General features: G+C 42.0%; 1 protein-coding gene across 1 annotated transcript in view; it reads left to right on the top strand.

Moving 5' to 3' along the window:
• UNC13C (unc-13 homolog C) overlaps window positions 1-24,774 on the top strand; it is a 1,168,779-nt gene that overhangs the window by 1,022,252 nt on the left and 121,753 nt on the right. Inside the window, exon 30 of the mRNA XM_069222447.1 lies at window positions 5,771-5,918. Coding sequence (XP_069078548.1) covers window positions 5,771-5,918 — 148 coding nt within the window. The remainder of the gene's footprint in view (window positions 1-5,770; window positions 5,919-24,774) is intronic.

Genomic DNA, 24,774 nt, shown 5'->3' with positions numbered 1-24,774 from the left:
GCCTATTGGCATTGACATATTTTAGCATAAACAAAAATTAACATTTCAGCATACTGCACATTTTTTTAATGAAAGTTTTTATTTCTACTTTTATGCCAAAGTAACTAGCAAGCTCTCACAGGCCAAAGCATAATGGACCCAAAAGTCACAAAGGCAACACAAAAAATTAGCAGGGAGACCTAGGTTGCCATTTTTCTTGGTCACAGTGGGCTTATGGGGATCCTGCTTTGACTCCAGGCAACCCCCAAAAATCTTTTGGAAAAAGGAGTGCCTCCGTTCCTTGAAATGTATGAATTATTTTTTTACGTGGCCCCCAATGGTTATTACCAAAGGTGGGTGTCTCTTCCCCAGACTCATCATGAGGCTGATGCTGGGCCTTTGATTCTGATTTTCTTACTTATGTGCCTGCTGGCATGTTATTGCACATGAGTGCCCGGCCATCCTGGGCATATTGCAATCATGGGTGTTAGACAGTGAGGCAAGTTCCTGGGCCAAGCTGTCCTCTGTATACCACTTTTCCAGATCTCTCGCTCTTTCTATTCCTCTCTATGTGCCACATTTGGAAAGACTGAGGCTACTGGCCCCCTGTGGATCTACTACATGTAGGACACCCCTGCTGGTGACACTGGGCACTGGTAGAGGGGTTCCTTTGTTATGCTGACTCTGATGTGGGGTATTTATTGGTCTATCATGGGTTCATACTTGGGTGCCCAAAGGAAATCAAGTCTTCACAGCATTATCTCGGAATATAGTGTGACAATGCTCAAACTTCAAGTGACCCTTTCTGCACTGCACCTGTGACAATGACATCAAATGCTTCACAAAAGTAGTAGATTCTTTTCAAGTTATCTCTGGCTCTGGTGGGCATGTTCACATGTTTTTTTTCATTTTTGTGCCCTGGATTACCTGCTCATCCACCAGAGGTTTGTTTCTGGAGCCTCCAGACACCCATATGTTTACTAAGGATTTGCCTTTTTCCTGTCTTGGACACTGCTACTTTCTTCTTCACAGCAGCAGTTTGGCTTCAGTGACACATAGCCACTGGAAATAAGTTATATCCCACTGATGAGCCCTAATAGTGGAGAAACCGGTCTTGGGTTGCTTATCTCCCAGTTTGGCAAGGATCTTGCCTGGCAAATCAGGATGAACTGTTCCCCTTGGAGCAGGATCAAATCTGATTAGTATATTGCTGGGTTCGAACTGAGGTGGCATGCTGTGCAAAATAATGATAGACTGAGGTGTGGCCCCAAGATTTTTCCAGTAGCTCAGATGAATTCAAACATTACATCCACCACTTTTCTTTACAATTCAATGTGATGCACTAAGTGGGATGCATATGCCTGTTAGACCTGACAGGCTTAGGGTGGTCACCCTTAACCTTTTGCTTGCCTCCCTCCACTTTTTGTACACTGTTGATGCTGGTTTTAGGACTGTGTGCACTCTACCACTGCTAACCAGTGCTTAAGTGTATATGCTCTCTCCCTTAAATATGATGACATTGGATCATACCCAATTGGCTTATTTAATTTATTTATAAGTAACTAGTAGAGTGCACTATATGTGCCCAGGGCCTGTAGATTAAATGCTACTAGTGGGCCTGCAGCACTGCTTGTGCCACCCGCTTAAGTAGCCCCTTAACCATGTCTCAGGCCTGCCATTGCAAGGCCTGTGTGTGTAGTTTAACTGCCAATTCGACTTGGCATTTAAAAGTACTTGCCAAGCCTAAAACTCCCCTTTTCCTACATATGTCACCCCTAAAGTAGCCCCTAGGTAACCCATAGGGCAAGGTACTGTGTAGACAAAAGGCAGGACATGTACCTGTGTAGTTTACATGTCCTGGTAGTGTAAAATGTGTGCATTTGTTTTGCATTGCTGTGAGGCCTGCTCCCTTCATAGGCTAACATTAAGACTTCATTCCTGCAAGAAGAAATCCCGGTGCGGCAAAAATCAATGCACCGCCTGCCAGAAATGACGCACAGCCTGCACTACAGTGAGAAAATCACTGCATGCTGAACTGGAACAACGCAGCCTAACTTTGCAAAGAGAAGATCGACGCACCGCCAGTGTAGTGACCGGAAATTCGACACACGTCCCACTGGATCAACGCACAGCTGAGCCGGAACAAGGCAGCCCGAATTCCTGAGAGGTATTGACGCAGCACCTGCCATGCAGTAGAATTTTCCACGCAATGCCCACCGGATTGACGCAGCCCCTGTGACTTTGTCCTGCCAGCGCCGGATTTCAACGCATTGTCCCCAGGGCATCTGAAAACCCCACAACCCGAAGAGGACCCAAGTCCAAGCGCCAGAAATCGACGCAAAGCCTTCCCTGAATGGAAAACAAAATACGCATCGCCGTGTGCGGCCAGAGAAATTGACGCACACCTCCCTGTTTTCCAAACCTCTCCTCCTCTGCGGTTCCTTGCGGGGATTTTAAATGCAAACCAGGTACTTTGTGCTTGCTTTTTAGAGACTAAGGACACTTTATATCATTTTTACAGTGATAGAACAAAATATACTTGTTGCATCTTAATCGTTTTTGACCTTCATCTTACCAGATAAATATTATATATTTTTCTAAACACTGTGCAGTGTATTTTTGTGGTGTTCTACTGTGTTATTGCATGATTTATTGCACAAAAACTTTACACATTGCCTTCTTATTTAAGCCTGACTGCTCAGTGCCAAGCTACCAGAGGGTGGGCACAGGATAATTTGGATTGTGTGTGACTTAACCTGACTAGAGTGACGGTCCTTGCTTGGACAGAGGGTAACCTGACTGCCAACCAAAGACCCCATTTCTAACAACGCCAAGATGTGGGTCCTGTGCACACCTTGCCACTGGAGCCAAACTATACCATAATGATAAACTGCTATAAGGGCTTGGGTTGCTTGTGTTTCAGTTTGGGAGTAACTGGCCTGGCAGTTCTGACTAGACTGTTCCGATTGCAGCAGGGTCAACACTAATTTGAATATGGCTGGGCCCAAACTGAGGTGGAATGGTGTGAAAAATAACAATAGAATGAGGTGTGTCCTGAGTATTTACCTGTGGCCGAGATTAATTCAAGCATTTCATCCATCACTTTTTTGAATGGTTCGTTGTAAAAAGCAGAGCAAAGATTCTCAGTGCTAATGTTACTTACATACAGAAGTAGAAGCATGGCACCAACATAAAAGAATTGTATTCTGATGTAACTTGGTACTTCATATTGGAGTTTCCTTGGACTGTACTGACCACTGTGAAGAGCAGAAATGAATAAGAAGTAAATATTACTTGTTTCAGATTACAAACGTAAGCACCACAATATACAACATATAACTTAAAAACATAACACAACATGTAATGAATGCTACAGTGCCAGGCAAAAGCTATAAAAGAGTCATACCCAGCTTAGTTTAACAATATAGTGCTAATGCTAGATCGTTAAGATAAAATACAGAAAAGGATGTCCCTCCTATGACAAATTCCATTTAAAAAGCAACATTACGACATAGTTCACGGGTGCTTTATCAGGCAAATGTGCAGCTGTATTTGGCATTTTTAGGCCAATAAGTAAAACGTCCACCCTTGACTAGACCTCCTACTAAAAATGAATTAAATGTTGAAGGTATACCCTACTGAAATAAGTTAAGATGTTGCATCAGTGAATATACTAACTAATGCTAACAGCCAATAGAAGAACCTCAGAGTGCCAACATAACAATGGAATTAAAGCAGCTTAGTATCATATATCTGCGTTAGTGTATTTAGATGCTGCGTTCTATGTAATATCTTTTTATACGACCTAGATATAAAGAAGAAAACCGATTGAAGATTAGGGCAGGATAGAAAGTACAAGTGTAGAGATAAAGTAAAAAAAAAAAAAATCACAATATAGGAATAATGTCAAGAATACATTGAAACAAAGCATTACTTGTGTAGCAACAGGAAAACCTAATATTATAACGTTAACTGTCCATTTATTGCCGTAGTCGAGAAACAGCTGAGCAAGAGTTTAATTAGCTAGCCTAAAATCTTATTCAGTCTGGTCAAAATAGTGGATATGTTTGCTCTATCAAGCACAATGCTTTATAATCATTGTTTGGAAGGTTTTCCAAGACTGCCCATCATAGATCACGGGTAGAAACTGCATGCCCATTGTTAGCATCTTCAAACGGAGCCATCGGTTTTGTAATATAGGCCCTCATTCTGACCTTGGCGGGCGGCGGAGGCCGCCCGCCAAAGTCCCGCCGTCAGGTTACCGTTCCGCGGTCGAAAGACCGCGGCGGTAATTCTGACTTTCCCGCTGGGCTGGCGGGCGGTCTCCTTCAGACCGCCAGCCAGCCCAGCGGGAAAGAGGCTTCCACGATGAAGCCGGCTCGGAATCGAGCCGGCGGAGTGGAAGCTGTGCGACGGGTGCAGTTGCACCCGTCGCGTATTTCACTGTCTGCGCAGCAGACAGTGAAATACATGTAGGGGCCCTCTTACGGGGGCCCCTGCAATGCCCATGCCAGTGGCATGGGCACTGCAGGGGCCCCCAGGGGCCCCGCGACCCCCCCTACCGCCATCCGGATCTCGGCGGTCCGACCGCCGGGATCTGGATGGCGGTAGGGGGGGTCGGAATCCCCGCGGCGGTGCAGCAAGCTGCGCCGCCGCGGAGGATTCAATGGGGCCGCGGTACACTGGCGGGACCCCGCCAGTGGTGCCGGTCCGACCGCGGCTTTACCGCCGCGGTCGGAATCCCCATTGGAGCACCGCCGGCTTGTCGGCGGTGCTCCCGCGGTCCTCCGCCCTGGCGGTCAAAGACCGCCAGGGTCAGAATGAGGGCCCAAGTCTTCTACCTGGATTTCGTTTAAGTGTTCTCATAAGTCTGATTATACTTTTGTATGTTGTTAGTTGTCAGCCCCGTATAATGTTTCTTACAAGAGCATTTTATAAAATCACTCCTTAGCTAGTGTTGCAATTTGTTGTGTTTTGACACAGATCACACTTACCACATGGGAACACCCGGCCCTTGAACAGTAGGTTTATTGCATAGTAGCGTTATTCTGAATGCACTTAATGTACTGACTGTTGGTACTCCAACTGAATCCGAAAAGGCCCTGAGGCCACCACTTATTTGTGACACAAAATATTTGAAATATGGACCAAAAATAGACCTTTTCAATCAGGGTAATCACTCCCGCTGTCAAAAGTCTATTAACCTAGAAATCTAAAAATAAATACACTGATCTCGTGTATAAAAAGGGCATGATCCAAAAAGGAAAAACATATGTTTCCCTGTCCCTCGTTTGTCTAAAGTGTTAGTGTATTTTTTAAAATATACAACCAAGATGCCCTGGGTTTCATAACCAATAAGGACCGCTGTTTTCAACGTAACTATTTGAAACTTCAATTTCTTTACTTTTTCTTCAAAATGTTAGTTAACTTCGTTTTTTAATTTTCCTTTCATTCTAATGGACACCTATCATTGGATTGTCTTCAAAGTATTTTGCCGCTGAAAAACGGAAAGGCCAAAGGTCATAAGATGTAGCTGGAAGTGAAGTGCTATATGAGGACACGTGTATTCACTGTTATGACATACGTATATATGTAAGTGGGTCGTATTATGTAGTGTAAACCTAGCTGAAAGGGAGTGGCGCGGTAAACAGGGTCAAAGACAAAGGCACTGTCAACCTATGTTTGGAGGGACAGCTGGCTTTGAAAGCAGACTGTTAGTGCATGATGATGTATTTGGAACCATTTCACACCTGTTTTACTTCTAAGTGCCTGTCTTTTTATATTTTGAAAGCAATACTTTCACGCAGGAGGAAATGGTCTGAAAAAGAATTTCTTGGAGAAAAGCCCAGATCTACAGTCCCTAAGATATGCACTTAGCCTGTACACACAAACAACCGATTCCTTGATAAAGAAATTCATTGTCACTCAAACCTCACAAGGTAAGCGTCTTTTCTCTAAAATGTATCCGTAGTGTAGCTATCTACTATATGTAGCTGGCATCACAAATGTGTGCCGATGTTAAATATAAAACGGTAGTAAATATGTAAAATGTAATTGTGTTATTCAAATGGGTAACTCTTCAGTTGATGGGTATCACCCCGAACCTCTTTCTTTATTGTAGATCTTCTCCTTAGCTCCTCTGCTAAGATGCAGTTGTACAAAAATACCACAACATAGATAATAGATATAAACACAAATATTACTTTACCAACCAAGTTAACATAAAATATTTTTTTCTATAATGTGAATAGGCGTGAGTTTCAAGATTAATTCCAAATGCAAGTAATATTATGGTAGTACACAGGAAATAAGTGACCCAGAGAAATTAGTGTTATGCTGATTCTTATGTACACAAGGAGTCTTTTGTTGCTCATGCTTTATTGATCTAAGGAGTTTGTTGTTTTCGTCATGGCTACTGCTCATGAAATTGCCTGCCTACCATGGTCGCCTCCTCATTCAGGTGCTTCTGCAGTGATTCCACATAATTAGTCACTGGTTGATATTCTTCTGCTTCCATTGGTGATACATGGCCCAGCTCTTCCTGTGCTGCTGCATTGCTCTTGCTCCTGTTTTCTTGCTTTGTCCCCCATTTTTTAAATGCATTCTACTTTATTTTGCGTCATTCTTACTGCTTTTTCCTTGCTTTTTCCCCTATTCTTGTGTGCCCTCTCCTTGCTTTTCCTTCATTCTCACTGCTTTCTCCTTGCTGTCCCCCTTTTTGTGTGCCTTCTCCTTGCTTTTCCGTCGTTTTCGCTGCTTTCTCATTGCTTTTTCTCCCATTTTTGTGTGTCTTCTCCTTGCTTTTCCCTTGTTTGCACTGCTTTCTCCTTGCTTTTTCCCTCATTGCTGCTCCTGCCTGCTGCCCGCTATTTCCCACCTCTCACCTAACCCTGTCCAACAAGTCCCAGGGCCTCTCCGTCCTCCCAGGACCTACTTCATGGAGGTCACAGCACAACCCCATTGAGCATGTTCTAGGCCCATCTCTCCCTGTGCTGCTTGCTCCTGTCCTCTCCTTGCTTTCCACCCATTTTTATTTCTTGCTTTTTGCCCTGATTTTGTGTGCCCGCTCCCTGCTCTCCCCTTGTTTTCACTGCTTTCTCCTTGCTTTTTGCTCTGTTTTTTTCTGCCCTCTCCTAGCTTTTCCCTCATTTTCACTGCTTTCTCCTTGCTTTTTCTCCCATTGTATGTGTACCTCTCCCTGCTTTTTCCTCATTCTCACTAATCTCTCCTTGCTTTAGCCCCTTGTTTTATAAAGTGCCTTCTCCTTGTTTTTCCCTAATTTTCACTTCTTTCTCCTTTCTTTTTCCCCAGTTTTCTGTGTGCCTACTACTTGCTTTCCCCTCATTTTTACTAGTTTCTCAGAACGTGCAAGCACATGGATGCCCTGTAGGGTGATTAGGCATGCTTTACAAATACTAATTGAATGATTAGTCAGCTGGTTTGGTGTGAAGTGCCAACCATGTCTAAGATCATCATCACTGGCTTAGCGAGGAACTCTTTATTCAACAAGCCTCCATCCTTAATGCAAAAATATCATGAGACCAAGCCAATATACCATGGCAACAAGCAATCATGTTCCTCCAGTTTTCAAAAGAAACTCCCAAAAAGAGAGTTTGTCAAAGAGAATAAAAAAAACACATGCCAATGGTCTTATGCAGTTGTGAGCCCTCATACTCTAGTATATGTCAGCTGCTGCTGGAGCTATATTTATGTTTAGTGTTATTGCTGACAGTGACTTTGCTGATGCTGAGTGTGTTGGGATAACAATGGCCTTGCTGATAATTGTTTGTTTATGTACCTGGTGATGCTGCCAATAGGGTGTGGGTGTTGCTGCATAGTGGTTATCTCACTTGGTCTCCTCACTGGCATCCTTTAGGTTGTCAGCTGCTTATAGTGCTCAAGAACACTGAGGCAACACATAGAAATACAAATCTTACACAGATCCAATTTCCAAATGTGTTAGATAGAGGACAACTGTTAGTCAGCAAAAAAGAGCAACATGTAACATCTCAAGTTTGATGTATCTTTGCTTCAGAACAAACAGGTTTATTTTTCAAATTGCTCATCTGAAACCTATTTTTACTAGCTAGAAGGATTTATTCACAATTTTAATGAACATCACTCATATGTTAAATCTTCAAAATCCTAAAAGAAAATGCAGTACCAGAAATGTCTACAGATGGAGCACACCTTTGTATTTTTTTCATGAGATATTCATTTTGTGGGATTTTGTGTCTAGCCAAGTCTCTTTCCCATGCTTAATATAATATTCTCTTGGATTTTAATTCCTAGGTACTGTTCACTCTAAATATTTGATCTTGAGCAATTGTTTGCATACGTTTAAATACGAATCATGGTAGACCTGAGAGCCGTGGTGTGTTCTTCCCCCAACCCTTTTGCCTCTACCCTCCTGTTTTCTGGAATTCACTTTGGTTGGCTATAGGGCGGCTAACCAGTGTTAACGTGCTTGTGCTCACTTCTTAAAATATGATAGAATTGACCTACACTTGGCTGGCACATTTAATTTACTTATAAGTCTCTATTAAATTTAGGCTATGTATACTGAGGGCCTGTACCCTAAATGCTACTAGTGGGTCTGCAGTACTTCTTATGCCACCCATGTATATAGCATTTTATAACACGTCTAATCCTGCCACTGCAGCCTTAAACTGCCTATTGTACGTGGCAAAATGAACCTTTTGCCAGGCCAGGCCCTTTTTAATACATATAAGATGCCCCCAGGGTAGGCCCTAAACAGCCCACTGGGCCGGATAGAGCATTTAAAAAGTTGCACATGTACTTTTAAGTTTTCTGTTTGTGAAAAATTCCCATATTCGTTTTTCACTTACTTTATTACATTTAATAGGTGCTGCCTTTTGCTTGGAAATGTGTAGAAATGTCATTTTTGTTCTCAAAAGACTTGCAATTTAAAATCGTATGACATGATAAAATCAGAATTTAAGTCACAATTCTGGAAATGCCAATTTTAGAAAGTTGGTATTTTCTTACACTAGCCATTTCGTGCCTTCAGCCTGTGTTCTGAGTATCATGACTGAGAATAGTTTTTGCTATTCTATATTGCTCCCAGGCCGAGAGACAAACAGACGCTAGCTGTTGGCAGGTTGGCAGAATGGGCCATCCTGCCAGCATGGGTGGAGCACAGCTGTTCCCTGTCCCATGTATATATTTCAAAGGGCTGCCTATAGCACACTCACAAAGGACCTTTACACTAATCTATTGTAACCTTGAGCCACTTGGAGTCTGGCAGGAAAGGACATTTCCAGGGCCATTTGGAGGGATGTTTCTCCCATTTCAAAGTCTGGCACCAGGTATCAATATTGGACCAACAGACCAACTCTTCAGTTTGCTACTGGACTAGCACAGTACTTTAAAAATGACTTATTTTTGTTGTAGAGGACTGCCTTGCTGCTTGAGGCCTGCTTTGTACCCTCAGAGGTATACCCTGAGCTTGAGGCATGCACTGCTGCTTGATTCCAGGTCTACCTGAGTGGCTCCAAGGGTTAGTTTTCTGACCTCCTGTTCTGAGCTACTGGGACACTATTAGACTTTTTATCCTTGGTGTGGTCTCCCTTAACTTTTTGCCCCTATTCCCCAGGTTGTTGATGTGTGCTGGACTCTGATTTTGCTGTTTTTGCTACTCTAGGCACTTTACCACTGCTAATCAGTTCTAAAGTGCAAGTGCTCCTTTACAAAATGTGTATGTAATTGGCTTATCCATAATTGGCATATTTGAATCACTAGTAAGTCCCTAGTAAAGTGCACTAGAGGTGCCAGGGCCTGTAAATCAAGTGCTACTAGTGGGCCTGCAGCACTGGTTGTGCCACCCACATAAGTAGCTCTGTAATCATGTCTCAGACCTGCCATTTCAGTGTCTGTGTGTGCAGTTTTAACTGTAAATCCGACTCAGCAACTGTACCGACTTGCCAAGTCTAAATCTTCCCTTTTCTTGCATGTCAGACACCCCTAAGGTAGGCCCTAGGTAGCCCAAAGGGCAGTGTGCAGTGTATGGTCAAGGTAGGACATATAGTAATGTGTTTTATATGTCCTGACAGTGAAATATTGCTAAATTCGTTTTTTACTGTTGCAAGGCCTGTCCCTCTCATAGGTTAACATGGGGGCTACCTTTAAATCGGATTAAAGTGTAGATTCCCTTTGGGAGCAGATGGACATGTGGAATTTGGGGTATCTGAGCTTACAATTTAAAAATACGTCTTTTAGTAAAGTTGATTTTAAGATTGTGTGTTTGAAAATGCCACTTTTAGAAAGTGGGCATTTTCTTGCTTTTACCATTTCTGTGACTCTGCCTATTTGTGGACTCCCTGCCTGGGTCAGTTTGACAGTTGGGCTGGTTGCACCTCACACTAGACAGTGACACAAAGGGAGCTGGGGTGTAGTCTGCATTTCCTGATGAGCCATCTGTGCTAGGAGGGAAGGTAGGAGTGGTCCCTCACACCTGAAAGGGCTGTGCCTGTCCTCACACAATGCAGTCTCCAACCCCCTGGTGTGTGTCTGGGGCCCGGCCTGGGCAAGGCAGGATTTCACATTCAGGAGAAACTTTACTTTGACTTAGTCCTACTTCAAAGGAGAAATTGGGTATAAGAAGGGCACCCAAAACCACAGACTTTAGAACACTTCTGGAAACAAGAGGAACTTCTGCCTGGAGAAGAGCTGAAGAGCTGAGGAAGAAGAGCTGCCCTGCCTGTGACTGTGCTTTGTGGAGCTATCCTGCAGTTGCTGCTTCTGCCAGAGTAAGAGAGCAAAGACTGGACTTAGTGTGCCTTCCATCTTGAGAAGATATCTCCAAGGGCTTGAGTTAGAGCTTGCCTCGTGTTGTTTGAAGTCTCAGGGACAGTAAAGACTTCTCTCTGCCAGCACCTGGAGTCTCTGGATGGACTCCTACTCTGCCCTGTGGTGCCCATCCAGTTTCTGGGACCCTGAAAGGAGAAGCTGGCAGCCTAAGAGGAGGACATCCACGCACAGAGCGCCATGCAGGGAAAAGATTGACGTGACTCCGATCTGCGGCTGAAGAAACATCACTGACGGGGAATCGGAGTTCGAAACCCGCGCTGTGTGGTTTTTGAATCATCATGTGGCTGGATTTCCGACGGGCGTGTGAAAACAACGCAAAGGCTGCACGGACCCGAGAGTGCTGACCGGATCGGCGCATTGCTCTCCTGCAGAGAAAAGAAACAACGCACCCCGACCCCGACCTGACAAAAGGAGAAATTATGCAAGGTCCCACTCATGAGTGCAGTCGACGCATTGCAAGCCTTTTCGATGCACACTCGCCCATGCTGGTAACTTTTGATGCACCCAAGGTACATTTTCATGCTAACAGTGTTAGTCTGTGTTTTAAACTACAGAAAGACTCTTTTTGCTTTTTAATTGATAACTTGACTTGTGTATTGTGGATTTTTGTAATTTTGGTTACTTGAAATCTAAAAACTTTGTACACTTGCTAAGTTTTCCACCACAAAGTGGCATAAGAACTGACCAGAGACCTACTTGCTGATCTGCCCAAGGTGCACAGCCAGTCGACCTGACTTTGTGGTAGTGCCAGCTATATTCTTCTCTGCTGCAGAAAATATTGTTATACTGGACCTCTGAGTAACAGTATCTGGACTCATGAAGCCCTCGTCGGCAACAGCCTGCAGCCTTGACCCATTAGAGATTTTTGACTTTTAAAAAAGAGAGTAAGTCGAATATACAAATCTTCAATGTGTCTTCGTCCATCATCTCCCCGGACACCACCGGCTGCCTTGTCATACTGACCTTTACTTTCTCAGAGACTTTTCTGTGAAATTGCTTCTATGTTCAAAGGTAAGCGAAGACCGGGCCCAATCCACTTTGTGTATCTTAACCGCGCTCCATTGTTGACGGTTATAACTTTAGACTTTGCCCAAGTCATATACTATTAGGTGCCTGTGGTTTGTGCTTTAATCTTGTAGGTGCTATTTTTACTTAAAACGTTTAAAAATTCACAACTCCGGTCCTACTGATTAGATTTAATTAATTTAATGCCAATTCTTTTTTTACAGTTTTCTATATTTTTCTAAATCAGTGTGGGATTTTTCTTGTGTTGTGTTTGCACTTTATTACATCTTGTGTGCTGCAGAAATACAAAACAAAGTGACTCTATTTTGATCCTGACTGCTTTTGTGTCAGGCTGCTTGAGGGTTAAGCACAGGTTAATTTAGTGACTTTTTGTGGTTCAGTATGACAAGTACTGTGGCTGTTGCTTAAGGAGGGTTAACACCCACTCAACCAAAAAGCCAATTTCCTGCAAATCATATTGGTGAAGTAATTAATATTTGTTTTTAACCAAAGATTAATATATTCTTTGAATATGTGAAATGATAACTGTCATACTGGTTCACCATATTTGCCAAACAATTCATTTTGATACATAGGAAGCAATCTTATGCATTACATGTGTTCAGATGTTGGTTGCTATAGCAAAGGTACTGTTAGCTAAAGAAAAAAACTGCATCACATTGCTTAAGTTGTAATTTTTACACCACATAGTTCTATACTTGACTCTGTCACCTACATGAAAAATAAGCCTTTAGTAAGTAAACTGGAACAGAATACGATTTCTCATAATATATGGCAAATTATTGTTTTGTCTAGAGCATGTATAACAATCTTAATCAATATTTGGAATAGCAATAGAGGGGAGGATAATGGAAGTGAAAATGCATTAATGCAAAAGGGTATAAGTTGCCTGACAATCAAACATACATTGTGTTCCTAAGTGCGGCAGCATATAGAATGTCTATTATGGAGTCAAGGCAGTGATAGGAAGACCATGGAGACGGGCATTACTAGATGCCTAAATGATTAAAGATAGGACCATTTTGTTTCTGAAGCAAGTTTCATGGAGAAAGGGTTTCACTTTCTTCAGGCATGATAGCTAGTAGTATGCCGTATTGATTCTTGTGGAGGCGTGTTTATTGAAGTGGTGATCATTGTTAAGCAAAATTCAAGTGGTTTTCCTTCGTATTCAGCTGAGGGCACCCAGATTACCTCCTGGTAGTCATGCTTGAACTTGTGCTTGTTTATTGCCCTTGGGGAATAGACAAAATTGTATTTTGGTCAGGTTGAGTTTTACATAGGTGTTGGATTTCCGGTTCCGCATCAGAATGGGGCAGCTTTGTAGTAGCTGATTGTTAAAGGTAGTGTAGAGTTATATGTTGTGAGACTTTTGAAAAATCTTCGTATGTTGGATAGCAAGACTCCTAAGGGTTTCATGCAGAGGTTAAAGATGATTGGGGGACAAGCTGGAGCTTATGGCGAGGCTCTGGAATCTTGAAGTACAACTCTTGATGAATTAAAGATTATTAGCAAGGTAGAAAGAGAACCATTGTAGTGCTGTATTCGAAAATGCTACTTTATGTGTCTATTATATGGATCAGTGCTTGGTGGTGAACTGTTCCAGAGGCTGTGGTGGTCTACATGATACTGTTGATGTAGGTTCCGAACTGTTTAGTAATAATCAACATGTTTGCCACTTGTATACATGTGCATTTTTATGGTAAAAAAGACATGTGAGTTCTTAATTTATGTTCATCAGTGATATGGTGACCTATTAACTGAATGCACCAGTACTGCCAGCAAAATCTCAATGCAAAAATACCCAGACACACGTGTCACCTGTGTTCCCACAACCTAGTTCCAGCTTACCTCTCTACACAAGAAGGAAATTCTAAGCATTAATATTTTATTTTTTTACGTTGCATGTATTCCTTCTTTAAAACACCCCTTTAAATTTGATTGTAAGTGTCTATTCTTAGTTTTATGTGAAACAATTTGCTCAGCCATTGAAATATCCAAGTTGGCTTTCTTATATTGATTGTTTGGCTGACATCATTGTTGCTTGATAACATAACCACAATGTAATGGGTGAAACATGTACATTGTGATTCACTTTAAATATGTATTTGTTGTTAATAGTATGCTGCAAAAACTAGGAGACATACAGTCGAAGAACTGAGGATTTTGAAATATACTTAACAGGGGCTGGGCTCACCGAGATCTGAAGTGCATGTTTTCTCTTTGGGTTCTCACACAGTCCTCTCTTCTGTGGCTTTATTCCATGGCTACAAGCACAGTGGGTCATGATGTTTTGAGATTTGGAGGACTCTCCTTTGAGTTGAAGAGGAAGGTTGCTGATGAACAAATAGCCAAGGCTGCTCATTCACATCAGTGCACTTCATCGGAGGAGAGTGCATAGGGAAGCCTCAGTGGGGCAAGCTCTCAGAGCTGAACCGATAAGCCTGGCAGTTCAGATGACTGTGGCATTGAAGACTGTGAAGGAATCAGTGTTAGTTGAAAACATGGGGATGTAGACTGTTACTGCTTAACTGAGTCCTTGAATATTTGCCGGAATTGTATTTACTAAGGGGTGGCCATAACATGAAAAAGTATTCATTTAACTATGATGAATGCCTGCATATTCATGCCCAGTATGGAGAGTATTTTTTTGAAAATGAAAAATATAAGAAAACAATAATCAATAATTTTTGAGTTAAAGTGATACGACCCAAACATTTGTAACCAAAAACCCTCCTGTCAACACACGATAGATACCCATCTCATATTCAGATGCTCAAAGCAGAATACTCCCTTTTAATCACACCTCACACAGTTCTTAAAACTTGTCTTCAAACTTTAAAAAACATTGTGTCTCATATGATCACCTTATCAGTATAGCCACTAAACTGTTCCAAAGTGGCCAAAAACATCCAATGTAGTTTTCTGCATTTGTTGAGCATCTCCTCTTTCCGCAGTAAATTGCAACTTGGCAGGCCAGATAGTAGGTGACGTTGCTATAATGAACATCAGTGATGTGCTATTCTTAAATGCAAAGTGTATGCTGAAAAAAGAACAAGTTCTCCTTGGAGCTACTGAGGCTCACCAACAAGACAAGATATAGCTTTAACTGCTCACACCTTTTACTCATTGTAGAGAAAACATTTTTCAAAAATAACTTCTATTCACTGTAAGGTCATCTCGTATGCAAACCAGACATTTGTACTAGTAGTTTCTACTAACTTTACTTAGGAAGTCTGATATGTCAGAGGGTTAATGAACTGATTAATACAGAATTATTCTCATATCAGAAGTCATTGTGAGTTTATTCAGTGTGCTGGTAAATTGCTACCAGTTCATATCTGAAAATTCCATCTGATTGTCATCTACTCATTTAATCCTAAACTTCCCATATTCTATCGTTTCCAATACATATAGTTGTTCATTTACCATAGCTATATGATCCTTGCTTTGAGGCTGACAAAAAGTAATCTTGCATAGCAAGGAAGGGGTCCCATTATCCAAGTTCATTAGGAAACTATGACACTGTAAATATGTAAATATATTTTAAAAAAATCCCCCCGAAACACAACCAATATAAACCCTTTCTCTTTTAAAATTATTTTTATATATTGACATCATAATTTGCCTACCACTTTCATTACCTTGGATTCTCATTTGAGAAAGTTCTGGGTAATCTCACAAGGAAATTATAGATTGCTCCAAAACGGGAGGCAACTGTAATCTCCAATAGGATAAAGTTTTCTGAGCCACCAATCCTTATTTCGGCACACTGCTTGTAGGGAGGTAAATCTGATGTGTTGTCGATAGTTCACTTTTTTAAATGAGGCTGCAAAACCAACTAATCCATATTCCCCTGCCATCTGTGTCGAAATCACGTTGGAGAAGTGAGCTTTTTAGCTAGTGATGACCAAACACCTCCGTGTTTGCAAGATTTAAGCCAAATAATGTTCAAAAGGAAGATGTGTCGGGATTAAATATGATGCAATTTAAGATCAGAGTTGTATTGCTTATTCTTTAGGTCATGCCAGGCATTATTGTGTTGTTCTTTTCCGAGTAAGAAAACAATGTTGGTCAGTTTTCCCATGTTCCCCTCTTTTCACAATTGCCCTCTCCCTCCTGCCCCCGGATCCCAAGAGTTGTGGTTTTATAGATATGACACAATAGGTTTATCAGGAGTCGGTAATTATTTTTGGTTTCAAATGTATATTTTTCCGTAGCCCAGAGGGTTGTTTGTGAAGTAAAATTTGTGAATTTCAAGAAAAAATATTTGCACCATAAAACATAAAAGGCATTCACACGCTATCAAGTATTATTTTTGCATGGACCCTACACACTTTTAACAGAACAGACTTGTAATTTAAATTAGAAGTAAATCTGTCCCCAGTAAGAAAATGGTAATGCAACTAGTTACATCTTGTGTCCCTAGTAATACGTACACAAGTAACAATTTTTGCACTAGGACAATTTAAAGGATTTTTAATTTGTTTTATCTAAAACTGTAACGTGATATTGAACACAAGTACAGGATCCCGTCGCTGCTTCCAATTATGTTGGAAAATGGGTTATTGGTAGGGCAGGTAGGTACCTACACCTAGCAACAAGCCACAAACCTCCACAAAAGTACAGTTAGGTCTCAGTAAATTAATCCCAGCTCTACCCTTGGTAGCTTGGCATCGAGCGTCAAGGCTTAACTTAGGAGACAAAGTGTAAAGCATTCAAATATCACACAACAGTAATTAAATAAAACACAGGAAACAGTTTAAAAATCCAAAACCAATTTATAAAAATAGCTTATATTTTTATCTTTAAAATGACACAAAAACGATTAAAATCGGTTCAGGGGAACCGGAGATATGAATTTTTAAAGTATTATTATTTTCTAGCGCATAGAAACAAAAAGCGCCAATCGGGTCATCTGGTTGCACCAGGACCGGGACAAAGTCAAACTTTCAGGCCGACCGCGATGGAGCCCTGCTCGGCTACAGGTCGCGGGAAGCCTCGGTTAAAAAGTTACCTTCTGACTTAGTCTTTATTTTGAAGTTTTTCTTCACCGGGACGAACCTGCCAGTTGGATCCGACCTCCTGGAGCCCTTGTCCGGATACGCGAAGTCGGTTTCCTCGGTGGTGATTTCTACCTTCGGACTTAGTCGTTTTTTCGAGATGAAAATCCTTCGACCGGGGTAAACCTGGATCTTGATCCGACGTCCGTGGAGCCCTTCTCGGATACGATGGCTGGAAGGTCCCGGTCAACTTTTTACGTTCGGACTTAGTCTCTTTTTCGGATGTTTTTCTTGACCGGGACGAACCACGAAGTCAGGCCGGGTCGCGGTTGAGGCAAGCCGGCTAGAATTTCCGCGTCGAGTCGGTCACTTTATGGAGCTTTTTTCTAAAATTTCTCCAATCTTTTCCAAACTTCTGGGGCTTCACCCAGATGTTCTTTTAAGGTTCTTTTGGGGTCCACAGCTCACCCCAAGGGTCCAGAAGTTCTGTGATGGTCCTTGGGAAGTGCGGACTTCAACTCCCAGAATACACCTGGCGCAAACTCCTTTTTGGCCACTGCACAGTGGTCAGCTGGTCACTTTTTCAGGAGTTGGTGCAGGGGACTCTGGTTAGCAATTTTTCACCTGTAGCAAACAGGGAGTCCCTCCTTGAACCAGTGGAAGCCAGGCAAAGTCCTTCTTGTGGTGAAGCCCAAGTGTGCAGCTGGTGCAGTCTTTCTGAGTGCAGGGTCCAGGTGCAGGCCAGGGGTCCAGCAGGGCAGTCCTTCTTCTCCTTGTAGTTCTTTCTTCTTGAAATTTGGTGGGGATCTGAGGCGTGGGTGCAGGTCTGCCAGTTTTATCCTTGCTCCTGGGTGAAAAGCAGGGGGGCCCTGGTCCTCCAATCAGGGACAGGGTCGTCCCCCTGTGATGACCACTTCCTGGGAAGTGTGGCAAAAATCCATCCCAGAAGGCAACAGTCTCTAAAAATCCAAAATGGATGAATCTGATTTTTGGAAGAGAGATCTGGCTGAGCCCACCCACTGGTGTGGCTTAAAATCATAAACACACCCCTCTCCTGCCCTCTCCTAATCTAATCAAGGGGGCACCTAGCTGTCTGGGGTTGCAGGATGTGGGGGTGTTGTTGGGTGCTCCAGATGTCCTTCTCTGCCTTTGAAGACCAGTTTGGCAGCCCTCCCCCTTCCTGCCTCACCATCTGCTGAGGGGAGATTCTCTCCCCCAAGCACATTCCTTTGTGTGAAGTCAGGCCACTTCACACCTCATTAAAGTAGCCTGGCAGAAGCTGCTGCAAGCTGGCCAATCAGAGCACAGGAGCAAAAACAATGCAGAGCTGAAATTGGCAACTTTTTAGGTAAAGTCTAAACTTTTTACCTGCACTAGTTATATTAAATCCAACAACTGGAAGTTGTGGGATTTATTATAACAATCAATTTGATACCAAATTCTTGGTATGTAACATTTAAGGAGACTTTAAAATTTAAAATAAAGTCTGCCCATTCTAGCCTATGAAGGCCATTTACTTCAATGAGGGAAAAACGAATTTGGCTGTTTTTACCTCACCAGGGCTTATAAATCTATTTTTATAAAGTCCCTGCTTATAGTTACATGGCACCCAGCCCTAGGGGCACATAGGGCACACCTTAGGGGTGACTTATATGTAAAAATAAGGTAGTTTAAGACTTTGGAAGTACCTTTAATTCCAAAGTCGAATTTGCATATAACTTTAATTTAAAAGCAGCCAGCAAGGCAGGCTTGCTTTTAAAATGACACTGGGCACCTCAGCAATGCACCTAGGTGTGCACCACCTATGCTGTGGTCCCTAAACCTACATGCCCTACCATATACTAGGGACTTATAGGTAGGTTAACTTAGCCAATTATAATTAGCCTAATTTGCATATCCATTTTACACAGAGCACAGGCCCTGGGACTGGTTAGCAGTACCCAGGGCACCAGCAGAGTCAGGAAAACACCAGCATAAAGTGGAAAATGGGGGCAAAAAGTTAGGGGGTCTCTGCAATCAGCCCCAGTTTCTCACATTTAATTATTGCATCTCCTTTTCACATAAGGACGACAAGAGATTATTTTATTCAATGTGTTTTTTAGTATGAGTTGGAAACGTAGACTCACGCTTGTCCTTTTCTTCATATTAGTGCATCTCTGCTTCAGACTCTACTTCCAAGAGAGATTCTCACAGCAGGCTCTGCATTCATGCGAGTTAACTGGCTGTGCTGTCTCCTTCCTGAGAGAAACATCCCCTTCTTGCACTACTGTTGGTCCCAAACTGAAAGTTGTTTATTAAATCTCTTCCAATTCTTTAGAATAATTAAATAAGCTTGATAAATACACTTCGCCAAATGTGATGAGTTTCATACAGTTTCTTCTTCGACAAAACATGTATTTCACAACCAAGCTGCGAACATTCATCATTTAATGTATGGTATTACATCATCCACTTGTGACATTGATCATATGTGCATGTATATAGGTGCTTAAAAATCCCGATGCATTTCGGGCTAATGCCCTTCTTCAGGGGATATATTGTTCTAAGAAGCAAACAAAACTAGTAATAAACAGAAATGGAGTCCACAGAGATATAGAATGGTGTAAAAAAATGAGTGACCGTTAAGGTGCCATCATCGAATGTGAAAGGTATGTGCCACTGGTTTCACAATTGTTGTAAAATGCATTGCAGATTAGTAAAAGACAACTCGCTGTACAAATCGGGGGAATGTGCTCTCAGCTCAAGGTTACAGGGTAGGTGAACAGTTGAATAAATCATCTGATGTGTATGCCACTTGTTTCCCAAGTTATAAAAAGGTGGTACGCCAAATGACCGCATGACTATGTGCATGTTAGTAAGGAACAGCTCGCTTGTTAGATAGTACTGCTTGGCAAGTCTCTAACATAGATTAAACGTTGAGAAGAACGCTCCCGAGGTGCTCTGATAACTTTGTGGCACACGTCATAAGGGAACACAAAGGTGAATTGAAAAGCATTGTTGCTGCATATTGTGTTAGTGAAAAAAGTATGCACCCTGCCACAATTGTGCAGTACTACATTAATCCTTACAGTGCTTGATGGATAGTTTAACGTAAGAGGACATGTAAATGCTGACATGCACTCACCGCGGTGTTTGTATGTACTATTAAATCCTATCTTCTGTGGGGTCATGAGTGGTCATCATGATGGTAATGACTAAATTCTAAAAGTCATCAAAGTGGAATGGGGACTACGTTCATCATAGAGCCAGCAGATATAAATCAGCGCCATTCTTCCTATCCAAAAAAGCCATTACATCTAAATGTAACAAATTATCGAGGAAAGTTGAATGTGTTTTATAACGGTCTTCATGACACATAGTAAGAAAATATCTTAGAGGGGACATTATTGGAATATTTCAAATCCTTTGAATGTGTAATGTGCTGGTGAACTTATATGGTGACTCCAAATCATGATCAAACTCATGAGCCGACATAATGTGAATAAATCAAATTTCAAAGTATAGGGGCTCCAAATCAAGATGAAATGTGAATAAATCGAGCTTCATGGATTTCAGTGTATTAACCCTGGCTTTAGTGCGGAATATTCCATGTGTGTGAGGAACAAGGAAGAAAGGATTTTATCGACCTTCAGTACGGCATGTGAACCATTGCGTATATATATATGAGGAATGTAACTGGTTATGAAAAAATATGAATGTGTTAAAAAGGAATGTCATTAAGACAACCAGCGTCCCATATATCAGTAGACGTCAACAACTGTAAAAAAAAAAACATCACTACAAAAATAAATTGAATTCCGGTCGATCATTGAGTCATCTAAGAACTAGAGTATCCAATCTTTTAGTAGAGGAAATTTCCCTTTGAAATAGCTTCTTGTTGTCAGTCTTCTTATTCAATTTTTCTCCAACACGATGAATCTCAATTGGCTGACACTGTGTCTGTGGCTTGAAAGTGCAATGCCACGCAGACTTTTCATTCTTGGTTCGAATACTGCTCTTGTGTTCTGTTATTCTTTTCTTTATCTTTTGTTCTGTCTTCCCTACATATGCTAGGCGTTAGACCTGACAGCCTTAGGGTGGTCACCCCTAACTTTTTACCTGCCTCCCTCCACTTTTGAGATACTGTTTTTGCTGTATTTTAGACTCTGTGCACTTTACCACTGCTAACCAGTGCTAAAGTGCATATGCTGTCTCCCTTTAAACATGGTAACATTGGATCACACCCAAATGGGCTATTTAATTTACTTATAAGTCCCTAGTAGAGTGCACTATATGTGCCCAGGGCCTGTAGATTAAAAGATACTAGTGGGCCTGCAGCACTGATTGTGCCACCCACTTCAGTAGCCCCTTAACCTTGTCTCACGCCTGCCATTGCAAGGTCTGTGTGTGCAAATTCACTGCCAATTCGACTTGGCAGTTAAAAGTACTTGCCAAGCCTAAAACTCCCCTTTTTCTACATGTGAGTCACCACTAAGGTGTGCCCTAGGTAGCCCCTAGGGCAGGGTGCTGTGTAGGTAAAAGGCAGGATATATACCTGTGTAGTTACATGTCCTGGTAGTGTAAAACTCCTAAATTAGTTTTTACATTACTGTGAGGCCTGCTCCCTTCATAGGCTAACATTGGGGCTGACTTCATACATTTGTTTGAGTGGTAGCTGCTGATCTGAAAGGAGTAGGAAGGTCATATTTAGTATGGCCAGAATGGTAATACAAAATCCTGCTGACTGGTGAAGCTGGATTTAATATTACTATTTTAGAAATGCCACTTTTAGAAAGTGAGCATTTCTCTGCACTTAAATCTTTCTGTGCCTTACAATCCACGTCTGGCTGGGTTTAGTTGACAGCTCCTTGTGCATTCACTCAGGCACACCCCAAACACAGGATACCCAGCCTCACTTGCATACATATGCATTTTGAATTGGTCTTCCTGGACTGGGAGGGTGGAGGGCCTGCTCTCACACAAAGGACTGCCACACCCCCCTACTGGGACCCGGGCAGACAGGATTGAACTGAAAGGGGACCTGGTGCACTTCTAAGCCACTCTTTGAAGACTCCCCCACTTCAAAGGCACATTTGGGTATAAAAACAGGGCCTCTGCCCTACCACCTCAGACACTTCCTGGAGAAGATACCTGAACCACAACCTCCACCCTGATAAGAAGAACTGCCTGACTGCCTAAAGGACTCACCTGACTGCTTTCTGAAGAGGACTGCTGCCTTGCTGTTGCCCTGCTGTCTTGCTGCTCTCTTGCTTTGCTGCAGCAGTGCTCTCCAAGGGCTTGGATAGAGCTTGCCTTCGGTTCCCTGAAGTCTCAGGACCAAAAAGACTCCTTTCTGGCAGCTGAAATCCCCGCGCTGCAAAAATTTGATGCACCGCCTGCCAAGATCAATGCACAGCCTGCTTGCGGTAAAAAATTCACCACACGCCGAGGCCGGAACGATGCAGCCTGACTTCACGACAGAAGATCGACGCAGCACCAGCGACACGAATGGAACTTCGACGCACGGCCCTACTGGATCAACGCAAGCCCACTCAGAACAACGCCGCCCGACTTGCTGAGAGGAATCGATGCAGCGCCTGACGTGCGGAAGTAAATTCCACGCATCGCCTACCGGAATCGATACAGCCCCTGTGGCTCCGCAAGCCCAGGATTCCACGCATCGTCCCCGGGGCATCTGAAAACCCTGCAACCTGAAGAGAATCCAAGTCTGAGCGCCAGAAATCGATTCAATGTTTTCCCGGTGTGGAAAATAACGACGCAAGTCTGTGTGCGAAGGGGCGAAACCGACGCACACTCACCGTTTTCCATGCATCTCCTCCTTTTCAATGCAAACCAGGTACTTTGCCCTGCAAGAGACACTTGTTGTTTCTAGGCAAACGTATGACACTTTTTATTGCTTTTACAGTAATATTTCAACTCTAAGACATTTGCTATCACTTTAAGTGATATCCCTACATTTGCTTATTTCATTTTTAATTGTTTTGACCTACATTTATCCAGATAAATATCATATATTTTACACATTGCCTTCTAAGTTAAGCCTAACTGCTCAGTCCCAAGCTACCAGACAGTGGGCACAGGATAATTTGGATTGTGTGTGACTTACCCTGACTAGAGTAGAGTCCTTGCTTGGACAGGGGGTAACCTGACTGCCAACCAAAGACCCAATTTCTAACACTAGGCCACATGGACATTTCAAAAGTAAATGACATTTATGGAATCACATGTGGCCGAGGTGTATAGTTTGATTTTATTTCCTCTCCGCGGGTGAGTGATGGTAGCACCTTTGATAATGTTATTTCAGTTGTAACAACTTAAACATGCAACAGTCCCTTTATGGGTGTCAGTGTTGTATCATGTAAGTTAGTTTGATGGCCAAGAAGTTCATTTAAGTTATTAGACCTTTCATAGGCACAAGAAAAGTTGACTGAAGATTCCACTGAAAGGAGCCAGCACAACCAGTTATTCGTATCAACACCTATGATCAGAAGGCGATACCCTCACGCATACAATCAACTCACCAAGAAGGCATTACATTTCATTTAATTTGGAATACGTACAACAGGACGGCAGGGTCTAACCAATCGAGTGTCGTCATGAGACATAACTCATTTCATCTAGTCAGATTGCTGGTATTATGTAAAGAATGTTCTTTATTGACAAGCAGAATGGAAGAAAGGCACTTTGGTGCATGGAAGCCCAGAAGGAGCAGCATTCACAGCATCTGGAATGAACATCTGTTTTTGTCTCACTACAAAATGTTTTAATTAACGAAATTCTGAAACTCCAGCTTAATTGACATACAGTCAGTGAATACATTAGGCAGTAGCATAACCTTCTGGCGCTCCTGGCACTTTAAATTAATTGTGCCACTTGCACTATTGTGCATAAGTGATTGATTAGCAATAAATATTTGTCCGTTTTCATAATGATTTGCACATGCTACTAAACAGATGTAATATTTTAGGTTAATTGATAAATGCTGTCCTATCATGAAGAGTTAATTTACTGCAGTATTTACCGGTGAAAGACACAAGTTTCTTAAACTCATTTGAACTTTACTATTCTATAGCTCATCATCATGTACTACGAAAATGCTGTATGGTGATTGACGCATGGCCAGACACTACCTGCCAATGAATTTAAAATCGACCCAAAGAGTATACCTCATAACCTCAGCACTGTGTATTTTATTAAGGGCACTTTGAGTTTACCTAACCGTGTTTTCTATAAATATATTATAGGATACAATTATTAGGCCATATTCACAAATGTTTTCTACTTATTAGTACCATGTGCATTACACTTAAAATACAAATGTTTAAAATTGGAAGTTGGGAAAATCACTTCTTACTGGGAAAGGACCGAATGACCAAAGGAAATTTGGTATACTACCACAACGTTGTACCTTTTAAAGCATTTACAGATGTAAGACTACGCCAGAATGCTTAGAGTAGATGGGCAGTGCAAATATGTGAACAGAATATGTTTTTTTCCAGAGGGAAATTACCCCTTGCATGGCGTGTACTATTGTGGTTTTTCAGCACAAGTGGTAGAGAAATTATAGCATCATTTTTGCCTGTCAAGAATCTTTCTGTGAATTCCTGACAGTGATAAATGACGCGTACATTCTCCGTAATAAAACTCCAGGAGTTAATCACGCCCTTCTTGTCACCATATTACCTAACCCAGCCACAGACCTAGATTTGACAATTCATTAACCAATGTTTACATATCACAGTCATTCGAATTATGTAAACCACGGGTTTTTGGTGGAAATCCGTGGTTCTTAAACGGAATACACAGAAACAGAATTTCATTGCCTGTTGACTGTTGCTGTAGAGATGAAAATGATTACAGTGGTATTACAACAGCTGGAAAAAATATTTGCAGACGAAGTAGTTTTAATATTTTACTTAAGAGCAGCATTTTTCTAAAA

The sequence above is a fragment of the Pleurodeles waltl genome, chromosome 3_1, assembly GCF_031143425.1.
Source record: "Pleurodeles waltl isolate 20211129_DDA chromosome 3_1, aPleWal1.hap1.20221129, whole genome shotgun sequence".
Classification (NCBI taxonomy): domain Eukaryota; kingdom Metazoa; phylum Chordata; class Amphibia; order Caudata; family Salamandridae; genus Pleurodeles; species Pleurodeles waltl.
The sequence above is the reverse complement of the archived record's forward strand: the minus strand, read 5'-3'. Positions and strand labels throughout refer to the sequence as shown.